Genomic DNA, 25735 nt, shown 5'->3' on the forward strand with positions numbered 1-25735 from the left:
TTTTAAACGGGTATATGAGGAACTTAATGTATTGTTGCTTTTTAATCCTGATGTGAAAGTTCAGTAGGCCCAAAGGGAGCAACTGGCTGTTATGAGTTTTCTTGCAGGCCTTCCTTCAGAGTATGAGACTGCTAAATCTCAGATTCTCTCCAGTTCTGAGATTTCCTCTTTGCATGAAACGTTTACACGGGTCTTTCGTACAGAGAGTACCCAATCTTCACAGCCTGGAAGTAGTGCTCTTATTAGCCGTAATCCAAATGGACAACAGGGTAATAGAAGAGGAAGTAGAGGAGGAATTACAGGCAATAGAAGTAATCAACGTAATGGAGAGGCTAGTTCTAATCAGGACTCAAGAGGAGTCATTTGTTATTATTGCCATGAGTCTGGCCATACAAAAGATAATTGTCCGCAACTTCAAAGGAAAAATCAGCGATCATAGATGGCAAATATGGCAGTAGAGGATTCTACAATATCTTCCTCTAAGGAAACTATTTTGGTATCTGCAGAGGATTTTACACAGTTTTCCCAGTATCAGGCATCTCTAAAGCCTACCAGTTCCCCTATCACTGCAATCGCTGAGTCAGATAAATCCACTACATGTCTTGTGTCTTCCTCATCCAAATGGATTATTGATTCTGGTACGACAGATCACATGACAGGTAATTCTAGTCTTCTATCTGCTTTTCAGCCTAATCTCAATTCCTCTACTGTTACTTTAGCTGATGGTTCTACTTCTTATGTCATGGGTTGTGGAACTGCGAACCCGACTTCGTCAATTTCTTTGTCATCTGTTTTGTGTCTACCAAAATTCTCTTTTAATTTACTTTCTGTTAGTAAACTTACTCGTACCTTAAATTGTTATGTTTCCTTTTTTCCTGACCAGTATTTGTTTCAGGATCTTACGACGAAGCAGATTATTGGTAGAGGACGTGAGTCAGGTGGTCTCTACATTCTGGAAAATCATGTACCGCGGTCGCTTGTTTGCTCCAGTACCTTAACACCTCTTGAAGCTCATTATAGATTGGGTCATCCTTCTTTGTCTACCATGAAGAAGCTATGTCCTCAGTTTCAGTCTTTATCAGTACTAGAATGTGAGTCGTGTCAGTTTGCAAAACATCATCGTTTGCCTTCTGTGTCTAGAGTCAATAAACGGGCTTCATCCCTTTTTGAGTTAGTTCATTCTGATGTTTGGAGTCCTTGTTCTGTTACTTCTAAAACTGGATTTCGTTATTTTGTTACTTTTGTTGATGATTATTCTCGTGTTACTTGGTTATATTTAATGAAGAATCGTTCTGAGTTGTTTTCTATCTTTTGTGCCTTTTGTAATGAAATCAAAACTCAATTTAATATTTCTGTGCACATATTAAGAAGTGACAATGCCAAAGAATATTTTACAGCACAATTTCAGTCTTATATGACACAAAATGGCATTCTTCATCAGTCTTCCAGTATGGATACCCCATCCCAAAATGGCGTGGCCGAAAGAAAAAATCGGCATCTTCTTGAGGTAACTCGTGCTCTTCTTTTTCAGATGAAAGTTCCTAAACACTTTTGGGCGGATGCAGTTTCTACGGCATGTTTTTTGATCAATCGTATGCCGTCTTCTGTCCTTAATGGGGATATTCCTTATAGTGCTTTGTTTCCTACAAAATCTTTGTTCCCTGTTGAACCCCGTATTTTTGTTTGTACCTGCTTTGTTCGTGATGTTCATCCACAGGTTACTAAATTGGATCCAAAGTCTCTCAAATGTGTCTTCCTTGGGTACTCTCGGCTACAAAAAGGGTGCCGTTGTTTCTTTTCTACTCTTTATCGTTATCTTGTTTCTGCAGATGTCACATTTTTTGAGTTCACTCCATTTTTTCCTCAATCATCTGTGTATGAGAGTCAGGGGGAGGAGGATGATTTCTTAATATATACTGTCCAACCAATGTCTAGTTCTCTCCCACAGCCTGTTCCTTCTGTCTCTAGACCTACTCAACCTCTCGTTGTTCATGTTTATTCCAGGAGATTGGAGATTCCTGACTCAGATCCTCCACCAGCTACTTCGTTGGGAGATCCAGTACCTCATACTGATCATGATTCTGATCTAGACTTACCCATTGCTCTTCGTAAAGGTAAATATTCATGTACTTAGCCTATCTCTTCTTTTGTTTCTTATAATCAATTGTCTTCTTGTTCTCGGTGTTTTGTTACTTTTTTAGACTCTGTTCCTATCCCTAATATTGTTGGTGAGGCACTGTCTCATCCTGGCTGGTGTGATGCCATGAAAGAGGAAATAGAGGCTTTAGATGCTAATGATACATGGGAACTGTTGCCTTTGCCCACTGGTAAGAAAGCTATTGGTTGCAAGTGGGTATTTACAGTAAAGGTAAATCTTGATGGTTCTGTGGCTAGGTTAAAAGCACGCCTTGTAGCAAAAGGATATGCTCAGACATATGGGGTTAATTACTCTGACACTTTTTCTCCTGTAGCTAAACTTACTTCTATTCGCTTATTTATCTCTTTAGCAGCTACATATAATTGGCCCCTGCATCAATTGGATATCAAGAATGCTTTCCTTCATGGTGATCTTCAGGAGGAGGTGTATATGGAGCAACCACCTGGGTTTGTTGCTCAGGGGGGAGTTAGGTAAATTTTGTAGGCTTTGGAAGTCTCTTTATGGCTTGAAACAAAGTCCTAGGGCATGGTTTGGGAGATTCAGTGAAGCAGTACAGGAATTTGGTATGCAAAAGAGTAAGTGTGATCACTCAGTATTTTATAGGCAATCTGAGGCTGGTCTAATCCTCCTGGTAGTCTATGTGGATGACATTGTCATCACTGGGAGTGACTCTGCAGGTATTTCATCTCTTAAAACCTTCCTCCAAACCCAGTTTCAGACCAAAGACTTGGGATTGTTAAAGTATTTCTTAGGTATCGAAGTTATGAGAAGTAAGAAGGGTATTTTCTTGTCTCAAAGAAAATATGTCCTCGATCTATTGACAGAGACAGGAAAATTAGGTGCTAAGCCTTGTAGTGCACCAATGACTCTAACTTTACAACTGTTAGCAGGGGATAGTGAGTTGTTTGAAGATCCAGAGAGATACAGGAGATTGGTAGGAAAATTGAACTACCTTACAGTCACTCGTCCTGACATTGCTTATGCCGTTAGTGTGGTAAGTCAGTTTATGTCTTCCCCAACTATTGCTCATTGGGAAGCCTTGGAACAAATCTTGTGTTATCTGAAGGGCGCTCCAGGAAGAGGTTTGCTATATGGTAATCATGGGCATTTGAATATTGAATGTTTTTCAGATGCCAACTGGGCTGGATCTCAGGTTGACAGGAGGTCAACTACTGGATATTGCGTTTTTGTTGGAGGAAATTTGGTGTCTTGGAGAAGTAAGAAGCAGAGTGTAGTTTCTCGATCCAGTGCTGAATCCGAATACAGAGCCATGGCACAATCAATATGTGAGGTAATGTGGATACTTCAATTACTAGCTGAGACAGGTTTTAAGACCTCCCTGCCTGCGAAATTGTGGTGTGATAATCAAGCTGCTCTCCATATTGCTTCTAATCCGGTATTTCATGAGCGGACCAAACATGTTGAGATTGATTGTCACTTTATTCGTGAAAAGATTCAACAACAGATCATCTCAACAGGACACATCAAAACTGGAGAGCAGTTAGGAGATATTTTCACAAAAGCTCTGAATGGAGCTAGGATTGACTACATTTGTAACAAGTTAGGCATGATTAACATCTATGCTCCAACTTGAGGGGGAGTGTTATGGAAAGTCAATCACTATATTATTTCTCTGGAAATTCTGTATTCTGTATTCCTATTAGGATTTATTATTTAGGATTTCTTCCTAATTAGTAGAACACAATTATAGGAATCAATTATATATATATACCCATGTACAGATTAATTGATATTAAGGAGAATCATCTCTTTCTACACTTAGTTCTATTTATTTAGTTTTCATTTCAAGGAAAACTATTATCCAATCATATAGGGTGTGTGTGTGTGTGTGTGTATCCTATTGCTATCTCACCTTCACTATTTTTTTTTGTAACTTTCATTTCAATAGTGCTTAAAATGGAAAAGAAAATGAAAAGAATTTTCTGATTTTATTTTCTTGATTTTAGGCTGTTAATGCAGATTCTTTACCAGAGTTAAGGAGTGAATTGGGACACCAATTGGCTATCAAAAGCAGTGATCAAAACCTGAGGTTAGCAATATTTACTACTGAAAATTTGTCCTCAAATATGTGCTCTTCCTGATTTTTTTTTTTCCGTCTATTCTCTTGAATGTTTTAATTAGTTAGCACTCAAGTGATGCTCCATGTTATCCCTCATATATAAAGTTCATTGCCATTAATCGTTGAAACGTTAGGAATAAAAAATATTCAAACAACATAACAATAAGAACTAACCATTAATTCCAAACTAGTTAGGATCGGCTATATAGATACATTTTTGTCATTCAGTTCTATTTGGGATCAATTCCTCGTCAATATTAAAAATTGAAAATCTTTTGATACTATTTACCTCCATGTCATTTTAGGCCTTTCCCTTTCATTCCTCACTCTTTTCATTACTAATCTATTACATTTTTGTACTAAAACATTTAATTCTTTATGTTGGACATGACCAAATCGTCTTAACTGACACTCTCTCATTTTATCTCCAATGTTGCGTATTTAGTCATCCTTAATTTTATCCATTATTATAATAATAGATTTTAGAATAGAGTGAATTTTATAGATTTCAAAGAGAATTTTCAGGTATATATATATGCAGCCAACTCTTATATGACTACTCTCTACAAAATAGGAACCCAAACTAAATAGGAAACAAATCTACATAGGATACATAGAGTTTGACTTCAAGTGACTTTTTATAACATTCTCCCTCAAATTGGAATATAGATATTAATCATGCTCAACTTGTTATAAATGTAGTCAACCCGAGCTCTGTGTAGATTCATAAAAATGTCCCATAACTGCTCTCCGGTTTTGATGTGTCCTGTCAAGGTCATCTTATTTTGAATCTTTTCACGAACAAAGTGATAATTGATCTCTATATGTTTAGTTCGCTCGTAAAACACATAATTAGAAGTAATATGATGAGCAACTTGATTGTCACATCACAATCTCACAGGTTGTAAGGCTTGAAGACCAACTTCATCTAGTGAAGACCAACTTCATCTAGTGAAGACCAACTTCATCTAGTAACTGAAGTATCCATATTACTTCACGCACTGATTGAGCCATTACTTTGTATTATGATTCAGCGCTAGATTGAGAGACCACATTCTGTTTCTTCTTCCAAGACACCAAATTTCCTCTAACAAAAACACAGTATCTTGTAGTTGACCTTTTGTCAGTTTTAAATCCTGCCAAATATGCATATGAAAAACGCTCAATATTCAAATGCCCATGATTTGTATATGATAAGCCTTGTCCTGGAGCTCCTTTCAAATAATACAAGATTTGCCCCAAAGCTTCCCAATGAGCAACATCTGGGAAAGACATAAATTAACTTACTACACTAACAGAGTATGCAATATCAAGGCGAGTTACTGTAAGATAATTCAATTAACCCTCCAGTCTCCTATACTTTTTCGGATCATCAAACAACTCACCTTCTCCTGCTATGAGTTGTCAATGGTACACTCCATGGCTAGGCACCTAATTTCCCCATTTCTTCCAATAGATCAATGACATACTTTCTTTGGAACAAGAAAATACCATTCATACTTCTTATAACTTCAATACCCAAGAAATATTTTAACAAGCCCAAGTCTTTCGTTTGAAATTGGGTATGAAGGAAAAGGATTTTAGGGGTGAGATACCTGCAGAGTCACTTCTAATGATTGCAATATCATCCACATAAACAACTAACATAATTAAGCTAGCCTTAGACTACTTATAAATACTAAATGATCATATTTACTCTTTTGTATGCCAAACTCCTGTACCACTTTACTAAATTTCCCAAACTAAGCTCGAGGACTTTGTTTGAGACCATAAAGAGATTTCCAAAACCGATAAACTTTACCTAGCTGCCTCCTGAGCAATAAATCTAGGTGGTTGCTTCATGTATACCTCCTCCTAAAGATCGCCATGAAGGAAATCAGTTTTGATATCCAACTAATCAAAGGCCAATCATATGTAGCTGCCAGAGATATAAATAAGCGAACAGAAACAAATTTCTTACAGGAAAAAAAGTGTTAGTAATTAACTCTATATGTCTGAGCATACCTTTTGGCTATAAGATGGGCTTTTAACCTACCCACAAAACTATCAAGATTCACCTTCATTGTAAATAGCCATTTATATCCAATAGCTTTCTTACTTACTAGAGGATAAAGGTACTAGTTCCTATGTATCATTAGCATCTAAAGTTTCCGTTTTCTTTTTCATATCAACATAGTAGCTAGGATAGGACAGTGCCTCACCAACAGTTTTAGGAATAGAAATTTTGTCTAGAGATGTAACAAACACTGAAAACTAGAAAACAAATGATCATGAGAAACTAATGAGGAAATAGGATAAGTACATGTGCGTTTACCTTTACGAAGGACAATGGGAAGATCTAAGTCAGATTCATGATTAGTAGTGGGACGAGATCTTCCAAAAAAATAAGCTGTTGAAGGGTTTGAATCTGGGACTTCCAACCTCTTGGAATAAACATGAACAATAGGAGGTCGAATTAGTGTAAGTGCAGGTGGAGTATGAGACGAGGGAGAGCTAGACATTTGTTGGGCAATGTTTATTAAAAGATTAACCTTCTCCCCCTGACTCTCATACATAGAAGATGGTGGAAAGAATAGAATAGACTCAAAAAAAATATAACATCTGCAGACATAATATAACGCTTAAAAGTTGGAGAGAAACACTTGTACTCTTTTTGGAACCAAGGATACCTAAGAAAGACACATTTAAGGAATTTTGAATACAATTTGTTAACCTGTGTACGAACATCACGCACAAAATAAGTACAACAAAAAATACAAAGTTAATAGGAAATAAAGATTTAGAAGAAAACAAAACCGTATGAGGAATCTCCCCATTAAGAATAGAAGATGACATACGATTGATAAGAAAATATGCTGTAGAAACTGCATCAACCCAAAATTATTTAAGAACTTTCATTTGGAAAAGAAGGGCTCTAGCTACCTTAAGTAAATGCCGATTTTTCTTTTAGTAACACCATTTTGTGATGGTGTATCAAAACAAGAGAATTGAATGCTATTTTGTGTCATATAAGACAAAGTTTTGTTGAAAAATACTCTTTGGCATTATAACTCAACATACGCACAAAAATATTAAACTGGGTTTTAATTTTAGTACATAAAGCATAGAATGTGGAAAATAACTCAGAATAATTATTCATTAAATATAACTATGTAACACGAGAGTAATCATCAACAAAAGTAACAAAATATCTAAATCCAGTTTTAGAAGTAATAGGACAAGGGCCCCAAACATCAGAGTGAACTAACTTAAAATGAGATGTAGCCTGTTTATTGACTCTAGGAATATAAGGTAAACGATGATGCTTAGCAAACTAACATAACTCACACTCTAGGACTGAAAATGACTGAAATTGGGGACATAACTTCTTTAGGGTAGACAAAAAGCAATGGCCCAATCGATAATGTACTTCTTCATTAAATATAACCATGCACACTAGAGTAATCGTCAACAAAAGTAAAAAAAAAAAAAAAAAAAAATCTAAATTCAGTTTTAGAAGTAATAGTACAAGAACCCCAAATATCAGAGTGACCCAACTCAAAAAGGGACCTAGCCCGTTTATTGGCTCTAGAAATAGAAGGTAAACAATGATGCTTAGCAAACTGACATGACTCACACTCTAGGACTGAAAATGACTAAAATTGGGGACATAACTTCTTCAAGGTAGATAAAAAGGGATGGCTCAATCGATAATGTACTTCTTCATTAATAGGACAAGAACTCTAAACATCAGAGTGAACCAACTCAAAAAGGGACGTAGCCCGTTTATTGGCTCTAGGAATAGAAAGTAAACAATGATGCTTAGCAAACTAATATGACTCACACTCTAGATTGAAAATGACTGAAATTGGGGTAGACAAAAAGCAATGGCCCAATCGATAATGTACTTCTTCATTGAATATAACCATGTACACGAGAGTAATCATGAACAAAAGTAAAAAAAAAAATATCTAAATTCAGTTTTAGAAGTAATAGGAAGAACCCCAAACATCATAGTGAACCAACTCAAAAAGGGATGTAGCCCGTTTATTGGCTCTAGGAATAGAAGGTAAACAATGATGCTTAGCAAACTGACATAACTCACACTTTAGGACTGATAGTGACTAAAATTGAGGATATAACTTCTTCAAGGTAGACAAAAAGGGATGGCCTAATTAGTAATGTATTTCAAGGGGAGTCAAGACACTGGAGCAAGCAAGAGTGCATGGTACATGTTTATTCAAGATGTAGAGGCTACTAGACTCATCCCTTACCAATAATTTGCTTCATCGTAAAATCCTGAAATATACAATACTCAGAAAAAAAGGAAACAGAACAATGTAAGGTGCGAGCATATTTACTAATAGAAAGTAAATTAAAAGAGAACTTAGGTAGACACAAAACAGATGACAAAGAAACAAATGATGTTGGGTTTGCAGTGCCAGAACCCATGATGTAAGAAGTGGAACTATTAACTAAAGTAACAGTAGAAGAAGTGGAATGAGATCGACAAGCAAATAAAAGATTAGAATTACTTTTCATATGATCTATATATTTAGAATCAATGTTCCATTTGGATGAAGAAGATACAAGGCGTGTGGTGGATTTACCTAACTCAGTGATAGCAATGAATGGGGAACTGGTAAATTTTAAAGGTGCTTGATATAGGGAAAACTGTGCATACTCCTTTGTAGATACCGAGATGGTTCTTTCAGAGGATGAAGAAACTGTAGAATCCTCCACTACCATATTCACCATATGAAATCAAAGTTTCAAACAATTATATCTTGTATGGCTAGGCTCATGATAGTAATAACAAAAGATTCCTTTTCAATCCCATTACGCTAATTACTTTTATTGCCTGTACCTCTCCTCTGTTTCCTCTTCTATTATCATGGCTAACAAGAGCACCACTAGCAAGTTGTGAAAATTGAATACTCTCTGTACGAAGGAAACGTTTGAATGTGTCATCTAGATATGAAATCTTAAAACTGAATGAAATCTAAGATTTACAATCTTATATTCTGAAGGAAGGCCTGCAATAAAACTAATAACCATCATTTGCTCCCATTGAGCTTGCTGAACTTTCACATTAGGATTAAAAGACAACAAAATATTCAGCTCCTCATGTACTCATTTGAAATCCATAAAATAAGCCGCAAAAGACTTATCCTGCTTCTCAGCATGGTAGAATGCCTTACATCATAAATTCGAGAAATATTCTCTTTACAAAAGAAAGTCTAAGTAATCCATCAATTCTTTATCATATTCACATTGATTAATTAAACTGATTGCCTCAATATGAATCGAGTTTCGAAGCTGCAAAATAATCTAGCATCCTCCTTGAGTCAAAGTTTGCCTCATATCATCATTGGGTATCCTGAGTAAGATGATCATCCTTGTCTATGTTTCGCAAATAGAGCCTAACAGTCTTACTCCACTCTAGATAATTTGTCCTATTAATTTTGTGTTCTGTCATCTTAGTCATCATCGGAATCACACCAGAAATTATAGTGTTACTGTTGGATAAATCTTAACAAAATTTTGACTCAAATAAAATCAACCCAACACACTTGATAACAATATCCATGTATCAAAAATCAATTCCACAAATACCACTTGCCCAATCCCTAATAGAAAAAATACCCAAAGAGAGCATACCTTTAAAAGACAAAAAGGATTTATCAAAACAAAGGATCTATTATTCTATTTTTTGGATGATGGAATGTAAATACTTGAATTGGTTGCATTTTGACAGTAAAACCTATCCAATCGAACTTCCCCTTCATTCCTTATATGAGAGCAAAACTTGCAATGCATACATTCCATTTTACTTATATTTGGCATAAAACCCTTAGACTTAAGAGTTATTCTCCAAAACTTCAATTTTTTATTAACTCCTTCAATAGTTTCATCCATTAAAACAATATTATCTGCAAATAACGTGCACAATGAGACATTATGTTAAATATGATGGAGTTATCTTATCTATAACTAAGGCAAACATGTAAGGATTCAATGTCGATCTCTTGATGTAAAACCATTATTGTAGAAAACTTCTCTATATCCTCTCCCACTATTCTTACACTTGTAACTGCTTCCTTTTACAATAATCCTTCTAGTGAAAACCAAATATGAATTTTAGTGAAAATTTGGAATTTTATCAGTTGCCTTTGCTTGTCTTGGTCTCTACTGAGTCGTTCTTATTATTGATTTTCATTGTCTTTGAGATGCCTTTTTTTTTTTTTTTAGTTTAATTTACAACTAAGCTCTTGAGATATAGCAAAACCTACAAGTTAGTTCCTAGTTTGTTTTTTAATAACGATTTGGTCTTCAAATTTAAACTCTATTAACAAATTAGTCACTACCATCTAAATTGACCATTAACTCCATTAATTACTTTCAATTTGAAAATAATTTAGTTTCTAAAATTTTATTTTATTAACAAAATAATACTTGTATCTAAATTTTATATTTAAGTAATTATTTATTTACATTTAAATAATTATATATTTTATCAAATATTAAATATGTACAATATATAAATGTGTGAAAGGGGAGGGGGGGGGGGGGGGTGGGTGTGTTGAGAACATTGGTTTTGCACAAATTGCCCTTCATTATTTATAATATTCACAATTATTTTTTATTATTTAATTTAATTTTACAATTTATATAAATTTAAAATTCTTAATACTTAAAATTTAATTATCTATATAATTTTAGAGTTTATATAAATCTAAAATTCTTTGTCCTACTTATATTTAAATTCTATTTAATTGAATTTTTATTATAATATAATTTAAAATAAAATTTTATAAAAATATCTTCATGATTTATATTATTTATAGAAATAGGAAGGTATTTTATTTATATAAATCATTTTTTTAATGAATTCTAATATATTTCTATTTCAATCTTATAATTGTTTATGTAAAACTACTTTAACAAATTATATTTGAATTTACGTGAATAAAAAAAGAAAAATAAATTAATTTTTACCAATTAAATAATGAATTCTTTTATTAATATTTTTAAAGTTTTCTTCTAATTTAATTTCTTATAAGTTTATCTCAAAAATATTTCATATAAAATAAATTTATATTTTATTAATTATAGATATATTTCTAAAATTCTTAATTATTCCATTAATATATAAATTAGTTCTAATTAAAATTGAATTCATAAATCCTATATATGTGTATATATATATATATATATATATATATATATATATATATATATATATATATATATATATATACGTCGCAAGGGTTTTGCGGTCGCCAGACGATTATCACCGAAGTGGAAAGTGAGGAGTCGCCACTTTAATCTTGAGAAAAATATTTATTAGAGCTCAGACTCTAGCTTACGTAACATTGCGGATGTGACTTTATCCCTTTAAAAGAAACACGTACGTGTTAAGAATTTTACCTGCAAAGGGGCTCTCACAATGATGGGGTGAATGAATTGTGGCGTATGAAGCCCAGAAAAATGAACCCAATGCACTGTCAAGTTGATTTAGGAGTGATGGATTAAGGTACTTTTGTGATGGTAAGCTATCTAATGCTTGATGCTACAATGAAGATTCTTTAGAAAACTGACATTTCTAAAGCCTCCTCCATATATTCTTTCAACTCTTTTCGGGAAAAGGACCCCCTTCAACAGTGGAAATTTTGGGTATTCATAGGGAACGAGGGCCTTAAAATGGAGGGCCAGGATTCAAGATGAAGAAGAAGATGGGTCTGAATTCAAAAGGACAACATCCGAAGGTCAAGAATTAAAGTGACCAAGGATCTAAGGGCAGCGATCAATCCAGGACTCCTTTGTCCTTTTCTTTCTTTGATCTAATGGTTGGGAGTCATGCCTTACAAATCAGATTAAGGGTTGGGATTGGAAGGTACCAAATTTGCACTGATCACTTTAATCCGAGGGCTTGAGATTTGTCCTCACAAATAAAATAAACGGTAGAGACTGGATTGTACCAAAATGCTTTAACTGCCTTGAATCAATGGCTCGGATTCATCCTTACAAGTAGGATTAATGATAAAGATTGAATCATACCCTAATCACTTTTAACTAACTCAAATCTGATGGTGAAAATTCGATCTTGTAAACCAAAGGCTAAGATTCAAAGTGGTGTTTCTGAAATCCTCACACAACCTTTTCTACCTTGATCTTAATTTGACATCATTCCGATTTCTTTATCAGGTCTCTATGTTCGAACTGATCTTTAGTCATCTGAAACATCCTTATCCGATCTCTCTTGATCTGTCCTATCCCCCTTCACTTTTTGCGATCTCTTAAAAACATGCCTTTTATCCGAACTCTTTCAGTTCGATTTCTGTGGTCATTCAAGGACTCTTAATCAAATCTCCTTTACCCGATCCATCCTTATTCGGCCTTTCCCAGAGCGCATTGAATACCGATAACACATTAAATATTTTCGTTAATCGAGATATTGCTTCGGGTCTCGCGAGCATTAAATGCCCAGAGCTATATATATAGGGGGGTGGCAGTCATTGTCACACTCCACATTTCTGCTTTCTCTTTTCTCTCACAAATTTCTGGCAAGTTTCCTCCAAGTTCTTGATCTCCGGCAACATTTTTCATCGAAGGTGTAGTGTTTGATTTTTTTTCGTCGCATATTCTCCTTCTTCAATTGAAAATGAGCGGCACCAATAGTTAGAGAGCGGGGAGCCCGCCTTCAGTACATGTTTCATGGACTTCTGATGAGGGTGAAGAGGTTGGACCAAATAGGCAACCTAAGATTGGAATAGCGGTCCATCTGATCTCTAACCAGCCCGCCAAGCTGAGCCAGGGGCAAGCTCTGATCCCAAGGAAAGAAGCTCTCCCTGTGGACGAGGTGGCATTAATTTTTAATCGCTCCGAGCTGGCACATATCAGTCAGGAGTATAATCTCCCGACCGATGCTTTCGAGCTCATTAGATGTCACGGGGATCTCCGAGATGATCACTTTTTCGAGGAGGGAGATCAGATTATAGTTTATGAAGAGCAGTTCAAAGCTGAGTCGCGATTTCTCTTGGATCTGTTTTATAAGTACGTCTTGAGATACTGTTGAGGTTAGAGAGAATTGAAGAATTTCTTGATGTATTTCATAGTGTTACAATGATTCAAATTTATACACAAAGCCTATAGCTTTAATAGGAAAGAAAATAAAAGCTAATAAATAAAAATATCCCTAATGTCACTAATTTACATTCTAATTTACAGCTAATGCACTAATTAAGGGATTTTAACACATTCTAATTTACAGCTAATGCACTAATGCCAGACGATTCTCACCGAAGTGGAAAGTGAGGAGTCGCCACTGTAATCTTGAGGAAAATATTTATTAGAGCTCAGACTCTAGCTTACGTAACATTACGGATGTGACTTTATCCCTTCAAAAGAAACACGTACGCGTTTAGAATTTTACCTGCAAATGGGCTCTCACAATGATGGGGTGAATGAATTGTGGCGTATGAAGCCCAGAAAAATGAAGCCAAAGCACTGTCAAGTTGATTTAGGAGTGATGGATTAAGGTACTTTTGTGACGGTAAGCTATCTGATGCTCGGTGCTACAATGAAGATTCTTTAGAAAACTGACGTTTCTAAAGCCTCCTCCTTATATTCTTTCAACTCTTTTCGGGAAAAGGACCCCCTTCAACAGTGAAAATTTTGGGTATTTATAGGGAATGGGGGCCTTAAAATAGAGGGCCAGAATTTAAGATGAAGAAGAAGATGGGTCTGGATTCAAAAGGACAACATCCGAAGGTCAAGAATTAAAGTGACCAAGGATCTAAGGGCAGCGATCAATCCAGGACTCCTCTGTTCTTTTCTTTCTTTAATCTAATGGTTGGGAGTCATGCCTTACAAATCAGATTAAGGGTTGGGATTGGAAGGTACCAAATTTGCACTGATCACTTTAATTCGAGGGCTTGAGATTTGTCCTCACAAATAAAATCAACGGTAGAGACTGGATTGTACCAAAATGCTTTAATTGCCTTGAATCAATGGCTCGGATTCATCCTTACAAGTAGGATTAATGATAAAGATTGAATCCTACCCTAATCGCTTTTAACTAACTCAAATTTGATGGTGAAAATTCGATCTTGTAAACCAAAGGCTAAGATTCAAAGTGGTGTTTCTGAAATCCTCACACAACCTTTTCTACCTTGATCTTAATTTGACATCATTCCGATCTCTTTATCAGGTCTCTGTGTTCGAACTGATCTTTAGTCATTTGAAACATCCTTATTCGATCTCTCTTGATCTGTCCTATCCCCCTTCGCTTTCTGCGATCTCTTAAAAACCTGCCTTTTATCTGAACTCTTTCAGTTCGATTTCTATGGTCATTCAAGGACTCTTAATCAAATCTCCTTTACCCGATCCATCCTCATTTGGCCTTTCCCAGAGCGCATTGAAAATGAGCGGCACCGATAGTTAGAGAGCGGGGAGCCCGCCTTCAGTACATGTTTCATGGACTTCTGATGAGGGTGAAGAGGTCGGACCAAATAGGCAACCTAAGATTGGAATAGCGTTCCATCTGATCTCTAACCAGCCCGCCAAGCTGAGCCAGCGGCAAGCTCCGATCCCAAGGAAAGAAGCTCTCCCTGTGGACGAGGTGGCATTAATTTTTAATCGCTCAGAGCTGGCACAGATCAGTTCAGGAGTATAATCTCCCGACCGATGCTTTCGAGCTCAATAGATGTCACGTGGATCTCCGAGATGATCACTTTTTTGAGGAGGGAGATCAAATTATAGTTTATGAAGAGTAGTTCAAAGCCGAGTTGCGATTTCTCTTGGATCTGTTTTATAAGGACGTCTTGAGATACTGTTGAGATTAGATAGAATTGAAGAATTTCTTGATGTATTTCACAGTGTTACAATGATTCAAATTTATACACAAAGGCTATAGCCTTAATAGGAAAGAAAATAATAGCTAATAAATACAAATATCCCTAATATCACTAATTTACACTCTAATTTACAGCTAATGCACTAATTAAGGGATTTTAACACATTCTAAATTACAGCTAATGCACTAATTAAGGGATTCCAACACTCTCCCTCAAGTTGGTTCATGTATTTTGCACATGCCCAACTTGCAAATTAGGGTATGAAACATCTTACAACTTAATTCTTTAGTGAACACATCAGCTAACTGATCTTTCGAACCTACGTAAGAGACACTTAAGGAACCATCCACAATTTTTTCTTTATGCAGTGTTTATCAATCTCTATGTGCTTGGTCTGATCATGCTGAACTGGATAATGAACTATACTGATTGCAGCTTTGTTATCACAAAACAAAAACAAACCATTAGCTTCAAACAATTTTAATTCTTCCATCAACTTCCGTAACCACAATAACTCACAGATACCTTGAGCCATTGCCCTGAATTCAACTTCTGCACTGGATTTAGCTGTCACATTTTGCTTCTTACATCTCCAGGTGACTAGATTACCACCAACAAAGGTATAGTATCCTGATGTTGATCTCCTATCATCAAGAGAACCATCCCAATCTACATCTCTAAAGGCTTTAATTTGAAGGTGACCATACTTTGAGAAAAGAAGTCCTTTCCCAGGTGTAGATTTTAGGTATTGCAAGATGCAAAAAACAACCTCCAAATGAGATTCATGAGGATCATGCATATATTGGCTCACTAGACCAACTGCATATGCTATGTCCGGTCTAGTGTGTGAAATATAAATTAGTTTGCCAACCAACTTCTGATATCTCCCTAAATTCACTGATTTTCCAACTCCAGCTTGCAATTTATGATTGGCCTCAATAGGAGACTCTGCCGGTTTACAGCCCAATATTCCTGTTTTTTCCAATAGATCCAAGATATACTTTTTTTGAGAAATAAAGATTCCCTTATCTGATCTGGCAACCTCTATTCCAAGAAAGTACTTGAGCCTTTCCAAATCTTTGATTTCAAACTTCTGTGCTAGGCGCTCCTTTAAAAGAGTCATTTCTTCCTTATCGTCACTAGTTACCACAATATCATCCACATAGACAATAAGTAGTGTGATTTTGCCTCTACGATGCCTCATAAACAAGGTATGATCAGCATTGCTTTGGCAGTATCCAAAGGAGATCATCGCTTTACTGAACCTATCAAACCATGCTCTTTTAGACCATACAAAGCCTTTTTCAATCTGCAAACTTTCCCTCTGGTCTTCTCATCCTCAAACCTTGGAGGAATTTCCATATACACTTCTTCCAAGTCACCATGTAAAAAGGCATTTTTAACATCAAACTGCTACAAGTCCCACTCAAGATTCGTTGCACATGACAACTGAATTCTGATGGTATTCATTTTAGCAACAGGAGCAAAGGTCTCTTCGTAATTTACTCCGTACGTCTGTGTGAAGCCTTTTGCTACCAGTCTGTCTTTATACCTCTCAATTGAACCATCTGCTCTATGCTTCACAGTGAACACCCACTTACATCCAACTAGCTTCTTTTCCAGTGGGAGAGTAACCAGTTCCCATGTCTCATTATTTGCCAAAGCTTTCATCTCCTCTACCATAGTTTCCCTCTATTTTGGATCGAGGCAAGCTTTCTTCCAATCCTGTGGGATAGAGACAGAGGAAACAGATAGTAGAAAGGCTCTGTAGGATGGAGACAGAGAATTATAGGAGATGAAATTAGAAATGAGATGTTTAGTACAGGTCCTAACACCTTTCCGGAGTGCAATAGGAATATCAAGATCATTATCAGAAGAAAGAAGAACAGACTGAGAATCAAAATTAGACTCATAAGGAGCCAAAGGAGACTCATCACATACCTCAAGATGTCCAGGAATTGAATTCAGGGATTCCGGTTGATTAACAGTCTTTTGCTCGATGGCTATATCTGTCTTGTTTCGTCGAGTATATGTTCTTAAATCTGGCCTTTTCAGTCTTTCTCGAGATTTAGGTGACTCTCCCTGATTTTCATTGTTAGGTATAGGCTCTAAACCCAGATTCTCCCCCTGAAATTGAAGGTTGGGAAAGGATGAGGATGAAGGAAAATACATCTCTTCCTTCCTATGCTTCCCCTGAAGAGGTTAATGAAAATAAGATTCAGATTCCCTGAAGGTAACGTCTATACTCACAAAATATTTTCGTGAAGGAGGATGATAACAGCTATATCACTTATGAGTGCTAGAATAACCAACAAAAACACATTTCAGGGCTCGGGGTTCTAATTTCTCACTATGAAGCTTATGAACAAAGCAAACACAACCAAATACTTTTGGAGGAACAATATATGAATTTTTACTTTGCAAAACCTCTAAAGGACTCTTAAGCTCCAATATCCGAAGAGGCATCCTGTTAATAAGATATGCAGCAGAAAGAATAGCATCCCCCCAGTAAGGTTTAGGAATATTCATGGCAAATAGAAGAGACCTAACAACCTCAAGTAAGTGTCTATTTTTTCTCTCAGATACCCCATTTTGTAAACTAGTATTAACACAACAAGTCTGATGTAAAATCCTATGTGCCTTCAAATACTCCTGAAAGACTCCATTCATATATTTTGTACCATTATCAGTTCTCAATATTTTAACATGAGCATCAAACTGTGTACTAATCATTTTATGGAACTGCCGGAAACAAGAGAAAACTTCATTTTTCTCTTTCATCAAATATACCCAAGTTAACCTACTGCAACAATCAGTAAAGGTTACAAACCATTTGTAATCCGATAAAGACACAGTTTGAGTAGGCCCCCATACATCAAAATGGATAGTCATAAAAGAAACTGAAGCCTTATTATTTATTGCAGGATAAGATTGTCTAGTATGTTTAGCAAACTCACAAGCATTACATACTAACAATTCAGTTTTGCATTGTTTAAAACAGAAAAGGATAAATTTTTTCTAACACAGTAAATGAAGGATGTCCTAGTCTACTATGCCACATGATAATTTGTTCCTCAGCACCTATAGATTGCCCTAACATGGCCTGACCAACATAATCATTCAAGAAAAATAGCCCATCTTGCAGTCTACTACTGTCAATCGTTCTCCTTGTCGTCAATTCCTGAAATACACAGTGAGTTGGGAAAAATTCAATTTTGCAGTTTAGAGCTTTTGTAATTGAATTGACAGACAAGATTAATAGGAAAGCTAGGCACATGTAAAACAGAACTAGACTTATATTAGGGGTGCATTTAACAGAACCTATTCCAGAAACACTAGATAAGGATCCATCTGCAGTGCGGACTTTTTCTTTTCCTGAACATGGAGAATAGGATATGAATTTATTTGAAGAGCCTGTCATATGCTTGTTTGCTCTAGAATCTATAACCCAAAAAGAATTATTAAGATTGGCAAGAAAAGCATTACCTGAGTTGACGAAGTTAGAAGAGGCAACTGTGTTGGATTGCAATTCAAGTTGTGATAGCAAACGCCTTAGAGTCTGTACCTCTTCATTGGAAAACATCTCAGTGGTGGTAGTATCTTCAGACAGATTCACAGCCTCAGATACATTAGCTTGTAGTCTAGTAACGCCCATCTTTTTTCCTCCACGCCTTTTAGTGGGGCGTCCATGCAATTTTCAACAGTGTTCCTTATTATGCCGGTTTTTTCCACAATAGTAACAATGTAGTTGATTCTTATCTGATGAACCATGTGACTGTTCACGTGAGGAATTAGCAACTAGCCCTGCCTTATCAACAGACATAGAATGAATCATGGCACTCCTCCTGCTCTCTTCCTGCTGAACATAAGAGTATGTCTGTCTTAAAGGTAGGTAAAGGATCCTTCCCAAGCACTTGGACCCTAATTTGATCATATTCCATATTCAACCAAGGAAGAAAATTATAGATCCGTTCTTTCTCAACCAACTTTTGAAATTTAATAGCATCTTCAGGACATAAGGCCTGAAAGTCCTGGTAAAAGTCCCGTTCCTGCCATAGACCACTCAATTCTGCATAATATTGAGCAATAGTTAGCTCACCCTGTTTCATACCATGAACTTTGTTTCGAAGCTCATACACTTGTGCATCGTTCCCAACTTGAGAGTAGGTATGAGAAACTGCACTCCAAAGGGCAGCTGCACTATTCAACAATAAATACCCACGAGCTATATGTGGTTGCATGGAATTGATAAGCCATGACATGATAAGAGAATTTTCTGACTCCCGTTGACTGTAGGCAGAAGCGGACTTTTCTAGTTTTTGCTTATCTTCGGTAAGATAACCCTACAACCCTTTAGCTTGAATAAAAAGGAGAAATGATCTAGACCATGCAAGGTAATTTGTCCCATCAAGCTTTACGGGGCTAATAATTAATGAGAGATTTTCAGTTGTAGTAGTCATTTTTCCTTCAACAACTGAATTTTTTGCATTAGACATGATTCAGAGAACTGATTAAAAGAAACAGTAGGCAAAACACAAATACCCAAAAATAAAATTGTAAACCAAGAGATAGGAATGAACTGGGTAGAGGCACGGTACACTAGGGATGTCGTCGAAAAAAGTGCTGCTGGAAAAATTGACCAGGAACAGGCTCACTCCCAGGTGTGTGTACACGAGGCGAAAACCTTCGTCGGCGCGTGGGATCATGCACCTCACCAGATGGCGGCGAGAATCCAAGCGAGGAGTGACGACGAGGTTCTCTTCCTTCCTGAAGGGGCGGTGACAACTACCTCCCTCAACAGACCCGCTTTCAAGGCTTACCCACACAAACCCTAACTATTTCTCATTGTTTTCTCTCTGCAAAAAAAAAAATTGCCAGATAAAATGGCTAAGGCTCTGATACCATGTTGAGATTAGAAAGAATTGAAGAATTTCTTGATGTATTGCACAGTGTTACAATGATTCAAATTTATACGCAAAGGCTATAGCCTTAATAGGAAAGAAAGTAAAAGCTAATAAATACAAATATCCCTAATATCACTAATTTACATTCTCATTTACAGCTAATGCACTAATTAAGAGATTTTAACACATTCTAATTTACAACTAATGCACTAATTAAGGGATTTCAACAGATACAATCGAGTATGCGTGGCTCAACTGCATTCGAATTCATGGCGAACACTAGTGGCCTTTTAAGGTTTATGCGGGGTTAAAGGTTTGGAGCCCACGGTGAAAGTCTTTGCCAAACTACATCGGCTCACCAAACGAAAGAATAACGATATTGGTTTTTCCTGGCGAAGTCGAACTGTGGGCTCTTCGTCGACTCCCATTTTCACTGAAGAACTGGAAAGACTGGTTCTTTATCTTGCGGAGCCAAGATCCTCGTGGCTTCGAAGGCGTGTCAGCATCGTTCCCAACTTGAGAATAGGTATGAGAAACTGCACTCCAAAGGGCAGCTGCACTATTCAATAATAAATACCCACGAGCTATATGTGGTTACATGGAATTGATAAGCCATGACATGATAAGAGAATTTTCTGACTCCCGTTGACTGTAGACAGAAGCAGACTTTTCTAGTTTTTGCTTATCTCCGGTAAGATAACCCTACAACCCTTTAGCTTGAATAAAAAGGAGACACGATCTAGACCATGCAAGGTAATTTGTCCCATCAAGCTTTACGGGGCTAATAATTAATGAGATATTTTCAGTTTTAATAGTCATTTTTTCTTCAACTACTGAATTTTTTGTATTAGACATGATTCAGAGAACTGATTAAAAGAAACAGTAGGCAAAAGACAAATACCCAAAAATAAAATTGTAAACCAAGAGATAGGAATGAACTGGGTAGAGGCACGGTACACTAGGGATGTCGTTGAAAAAAAAAGTGCTGCTGGAAAAATTTACCAGGAATAGGCTCACTCCTTGGCGTGTGTACACGAGGCGAAAACCTTCGTCGGCGCGTGGGATCATGCACCTCACCAGATGGCGGCGAGAATCCAAGTGAGGAGCGACGACGAGGTTCTCTTCCTTCCTAAAGGGGCGGTGACAACTACCTCCCTCAACAGACCCGCTTTCAAGGCTTACCTACACAAACTCTTAACTATTTCTCACTGTTTTCTCTCAGCAAAAAAAAAAATTGCCAGATAAAATAGCTAAGGCTCTGATACCATGTTGAGATTAGAAAGAATTGAAGAATTTCTTGATGTATTGCACAGTGTTACAATGATTCAAATTTATACGCAAAGGCTATAGCCTTAATAGGAAAGAAAGTAAAAGCTAATAAATACAAATATCCCTAATATCACTAATTTACATTCTAATTTACAGCTAATGCACTAATTAAGAGATTTTAACACATTCTAATTTACAGCTAATGCACTAATTAAGGGATTCCAACAGATACAATCGAGTCTGCGTGGCTCAACTGCATTCGAATTCATGGCGAACAATAGTGGCCTTTCAAGGTTTATGCGGGGTTAAAGGTTTGGAGCCCACGGTGAAAGTCTTTGCCAAACTACATCGGCTTGCCAAACTAAAGAATAACGATATTGGTTTTTCCAGGCGAAGTTGAACTGTGGGCTCTTCGCCGACTCCCATTTTCACTGAAGAACTGGAAAGACTGATTCTTTATCTTGCGGAGCCAAGATCCTCGTGGCTTCGAAGGCGTGTCACGGAGCTAGAATTACTTAGCCAAAAGGCCAGAAAAGAATATTGATCTGAACGAGGTCGAAAAGGTTATGTAAAGGAGCTTAAGAGTCAAGCAAACTCTCATAGATTTCCTGTGCTTGGACGTCATTGAGGCTGAACTTAAATGGTGGATGATGAACGTGATTGCCTAAGAAGATGTCCCGCTCTAGCTCTCTGACCTCAGGCCCGGGAAGGGTAAAGCTTCTCATCTTAAGTCCTATGACTATTACTACTCACTAACTTCTTTTTACGTGCAGATATGGCGGGAGGCGACGTTGATAAGGCAGCTGAGAAGAGGAAAAGAGAGCTTGCCAGAAAAGTTCTAGAGAAAAAGGAGGTTGCTGCTGCTGTTGCCAGGGCCGAGCTTGAGGCCCAGAAACGAGCTCGAGTGGAAGAGACGAGCTCCCCAGTCCGAGCTCAAGAAGAACCTGCTACTGAGGGGCCGGCACATGCCCCAGAACAACCTACTACTCAACCTTGGGTCTTTGCTGCTTTGGAAGGCGGGTCCTAGGGCAAGCAATCCAGTCCGGCGACCACTCTCCCGAGGTGCTTAGATACTAATTGGCTCGTTGGAGAGGAATCACACCATGCGAGGCAACATAGACTTGGCCCGAGTCACTAGCGCTTCAATTTACCTCCTTGAAGACCGAGCTTGAATGGCCCCGGAGAACATTGATGAACTCCTCAACCAATCAATGAGCCTGAGCATGGAAGCCGTCGCTACCCAGCACATGGTCGGTCAGAAGGTCAACTTTCTAAGGAGGGAGATCTCTAAGGCGGTCCAGGAGGCCATGGCTTCTAAGAACCAGCTCTCAGTTGCGAATGGTCGGATTGTAGAATTAGAGCAACAAGCGAAGTCTTCTGAAGAGCTAATAGCTCGGCTACGGAAGGAATTTGAAGATGCCCAGGCCAGTTGAGCTTACGACTTGGCTAAGTTTGCTAAGGAGATAAAAGCGAAGGAGAACAAAGCCTTGGAGAAGGAAGCCAGCGCCTATGTACAGGCCCATGGCGATCTCTTAGCCGAGCTTATCAAGCGCTATCCTGAGGATGACTTCACCTGGCCCGAGAAGCTTGCTCCAGGTGTTGAGGCTGAGAGCAAGAGCGAACCGAAGGGAGAGGATATAGACAATTTAACTGATGAGCGGGTTGGGGAGGACCCGCCCACGAAGTGATGTAACTCAGTGCTTAATGAAATAAAAGATTTCTTTAAGATTGGTCTTTCTTATTTTCTTATCGAGATTGGATACTCACATGATCGACGTTAAATTACAAGTTCAATTATATGCAATGACCTTTAGAGATCGGACTAACAGCATAGAAATCAAAAATAAAATATAATACCGAACTTCAATCGAAAACAAAATTAAAATTTAAGCAAGTATATAAAATTGAACTTTATTGAGATTGGATAGTGTGAGGAACAAAATAAAACAATTATTGAGATCGAATTATTTACAGACGGAAATTGGATCTAAAATGGAAATCAAACTTCAACCAAAACAAGAATGGGGTCGAAGATTGGATAATCAACACTCAAACTTCTGATAGAACTGAAACTCGAACAAGCATATAGGGTTGAGCTTAATGAGACTTAAAACTAGTATTATTGAGTTCAGGCCATCCCAAGATCGGTCTACAACAGAATTGCAACCTTTATCGAGATTGGATAATATTGTGATCGGACTCCGATTCAGAAACTGACTACATGTGATTGATGAACCTTGAAACTAGCATGTGAAAATTAATTAAACCGGTATTATTGATGAAACTTAAAACCAATATTATTGAGTTTGGGCAATCCCAATATCGGACTATAACAGAATTGCAACACTTATCGAGATTGGATAATGTTGGGATCGGATCTCGATTCGGAAACTACACGAATTTGATGAACTAATAGATGAAAATTAATTAAACTAGAATTGTTATTTTTGCCAAAAATTGACAGACCAAAATATGGTGTCTACAATATATAACAATGGAAAAATAATATATAATTGCACACAAAACATATATAATAAATTATATATATGAGAAAAGATTAAATAGATAAATATATTATTTAAAAAATTAATAATTAACATAATATGTTAGGCTTGAACTTAATTATAAAATTAAAATGATATATTATTAAAAGTTTAAAAAATGTTAATGTGTTCATATAATTTATATTTAAATATAAATTAAATTGATATTTTAATTTAAAAATAATCTAATTTTCATATGAATATAAGTATTATATCATTTAATAGAATTTTTATTTACTTGGATTTAACAACTTTTTTTTGTTGAAATTTGACATTTACTTTTAGAAAAATAATTATAAAAATTTAATTTAAAAGTATATTATAAGTTAATTTGACAAAGTGTTTTATTGTAAATCAAATAATTATTTGTACATTTTTTAAGATAATTATTCCAATAAAAAATAATAATATACTAACGTAAGTGTTTTTTTATTCTATTAGTACTGATTTTTTATTTTTTATATAAAAATAAAATTTTAGTTATTAATTTATTCTCAACTCAACTCAACTCAACTCAACTAAGCCTTTATCCCAAAAATTTGGGGTCGGCTATATGGATTCGCTTTTTCCACTCTGAACGATTTTGGGTTAAATCCTCAGAAATGTGTAATGCTTATAAGTCATGTTGTACAACTCTCCTCCAAGTTAATTTAGGTCTACCCCTTTTTTTCTTTCTATCCTCTAACCTAATGTGCTCTACTTGTCTAACTGGAGCCTCCGTATGTCTACGCTTCACATGACCAAACCACCTCAATCTCCCTTCTCTCAACTTATCTTCAATTGGCACCACTCCTACCTTTTCTCTGATACTCTCATTACGGACTTTATCTAGTCTAGTATGGCCACTCATCCACCTTAACATTCTCATCTCTGCAACTCTTATCTTAGATGCATACGACTCTTTCAAAGGCCCAACACTCACTACCATATAACATAGCCTACGTATGGTCAGACGGTAAAATTTACCATTAAATTTATTGGGAATCTTACGATCAAATAAAACTCCAGTGGCACGTCTCCAATTCAACCATCCCGCTTTAATCCTATGACTAACATCCTCCTCACATCCCCATCTACTTGAAGGATCGAGCCTAGATATTTAAAGTGATTACTTTGGGACAAGACCACCCCATTCAAACTAACTCCTTCCCTATCACCGCTTGGCCTTCACCGAACTTGCAATGCATGTATTCTGCCTTCGTTCTACTTAACTTAAAACCCTTTGACTCTAGAGTACTTCTCCAAAGTTCTAGCTTCCTATTGACTCCTTCTCGTGTCTCATCTATCAGAACAATATCATCCGCAAACATCATGCACCAAGGAATACTCTCTTGTATATTTTTCGACATTTCATTTAAAACTAATGTAAATATTTAAGGGCTTATGGCTGATCCTTGGTGTAATCCAATTGAGATTGGAAAATCACTTGTGTCCTCCCACTGCGCACAATAGTAGTTGCTCCTTCATACATATCTTTCAATACTTGTATGTACCTAATAGATACCCTCTTTTGTTCTAACACATTCCATAAGATCTCTCTTGGAACACTATCATAAGCCTTCTCCAAATCAATAAAAACCATGTGTAGATCTTTCTTCACATCTCTATATTTCTCCATCAAGCTTCTAATGAGAAAGATCGCTTCCATAGTTGAACGACCGGGCATGAAACCAAATTGATTGAGAGAGATAGAGGTATCATGACGTAGTCGATGCTCCACAACTCTCTCCCACAACTTCATAGTATGGCTCATGAGTTTAATTCCCCTATAATTTGAGCAACTCTGTATGTCTCCCTTATTTTTAAAAATAGGTACTAAAATACTCTTCCTCCATTCATCATGCATTTTCTTTGAGTTTAGAATCTTATTAAATAATTTAGTTAACCATGCCACTCCCATATCTCCCAAATACTTCCACACTTCAATTGGTATTTCATCGGGT

The 25735-nt window shown here is 36.6% G+C and overlaps 1 protein-coding gene across 5 annotated transcripts in view; it reads left to right on the plus strand.

The window, feature by feature from the left end:
* Positions 1–25735, plus strand: part of LOC110664500 (uncharacterized) — a 47002-nt gene that overhangs the window by 16092 nt on the left and 5175 nt on the right. For 4 of the 5 annotated variants that reach the window (XR_002496685.2, XM_021824218.2, XM_021824219.2 and 1 more), the window contains one exon: positions 4126–4208. Coding sequence is in view for 4 of the 5 variants with exons in the window: in XM_021824218.2 (XP_021679910.2) it covers positions 4126–4208 (83 nt within the window). In the remaining variant the exon portion in view is untranslated. Of the gene's footprint in view, positions 1–4125; positions 4209–22022; positions 23646–25735 lie in introns of those variants that run through there. The other variant, XM_058137480.1, reaches the window with a different exon arrangement.

Source organism: Hevea brasiliensis, chromosome 16 (assembly GCF_030052815.1).
Source record: "Hevea brasiliensis isolate MT/VB/25A 57/8 chromosome 16, ASM3005281v1, whole genome shotgun sequence".
NCBI lineage: Eukaryota > Viridiplantae > Streptophyta > Magnoliopsida > Malpighiales > Euphorbiaceae > Hevea > Hevea brasiliensis.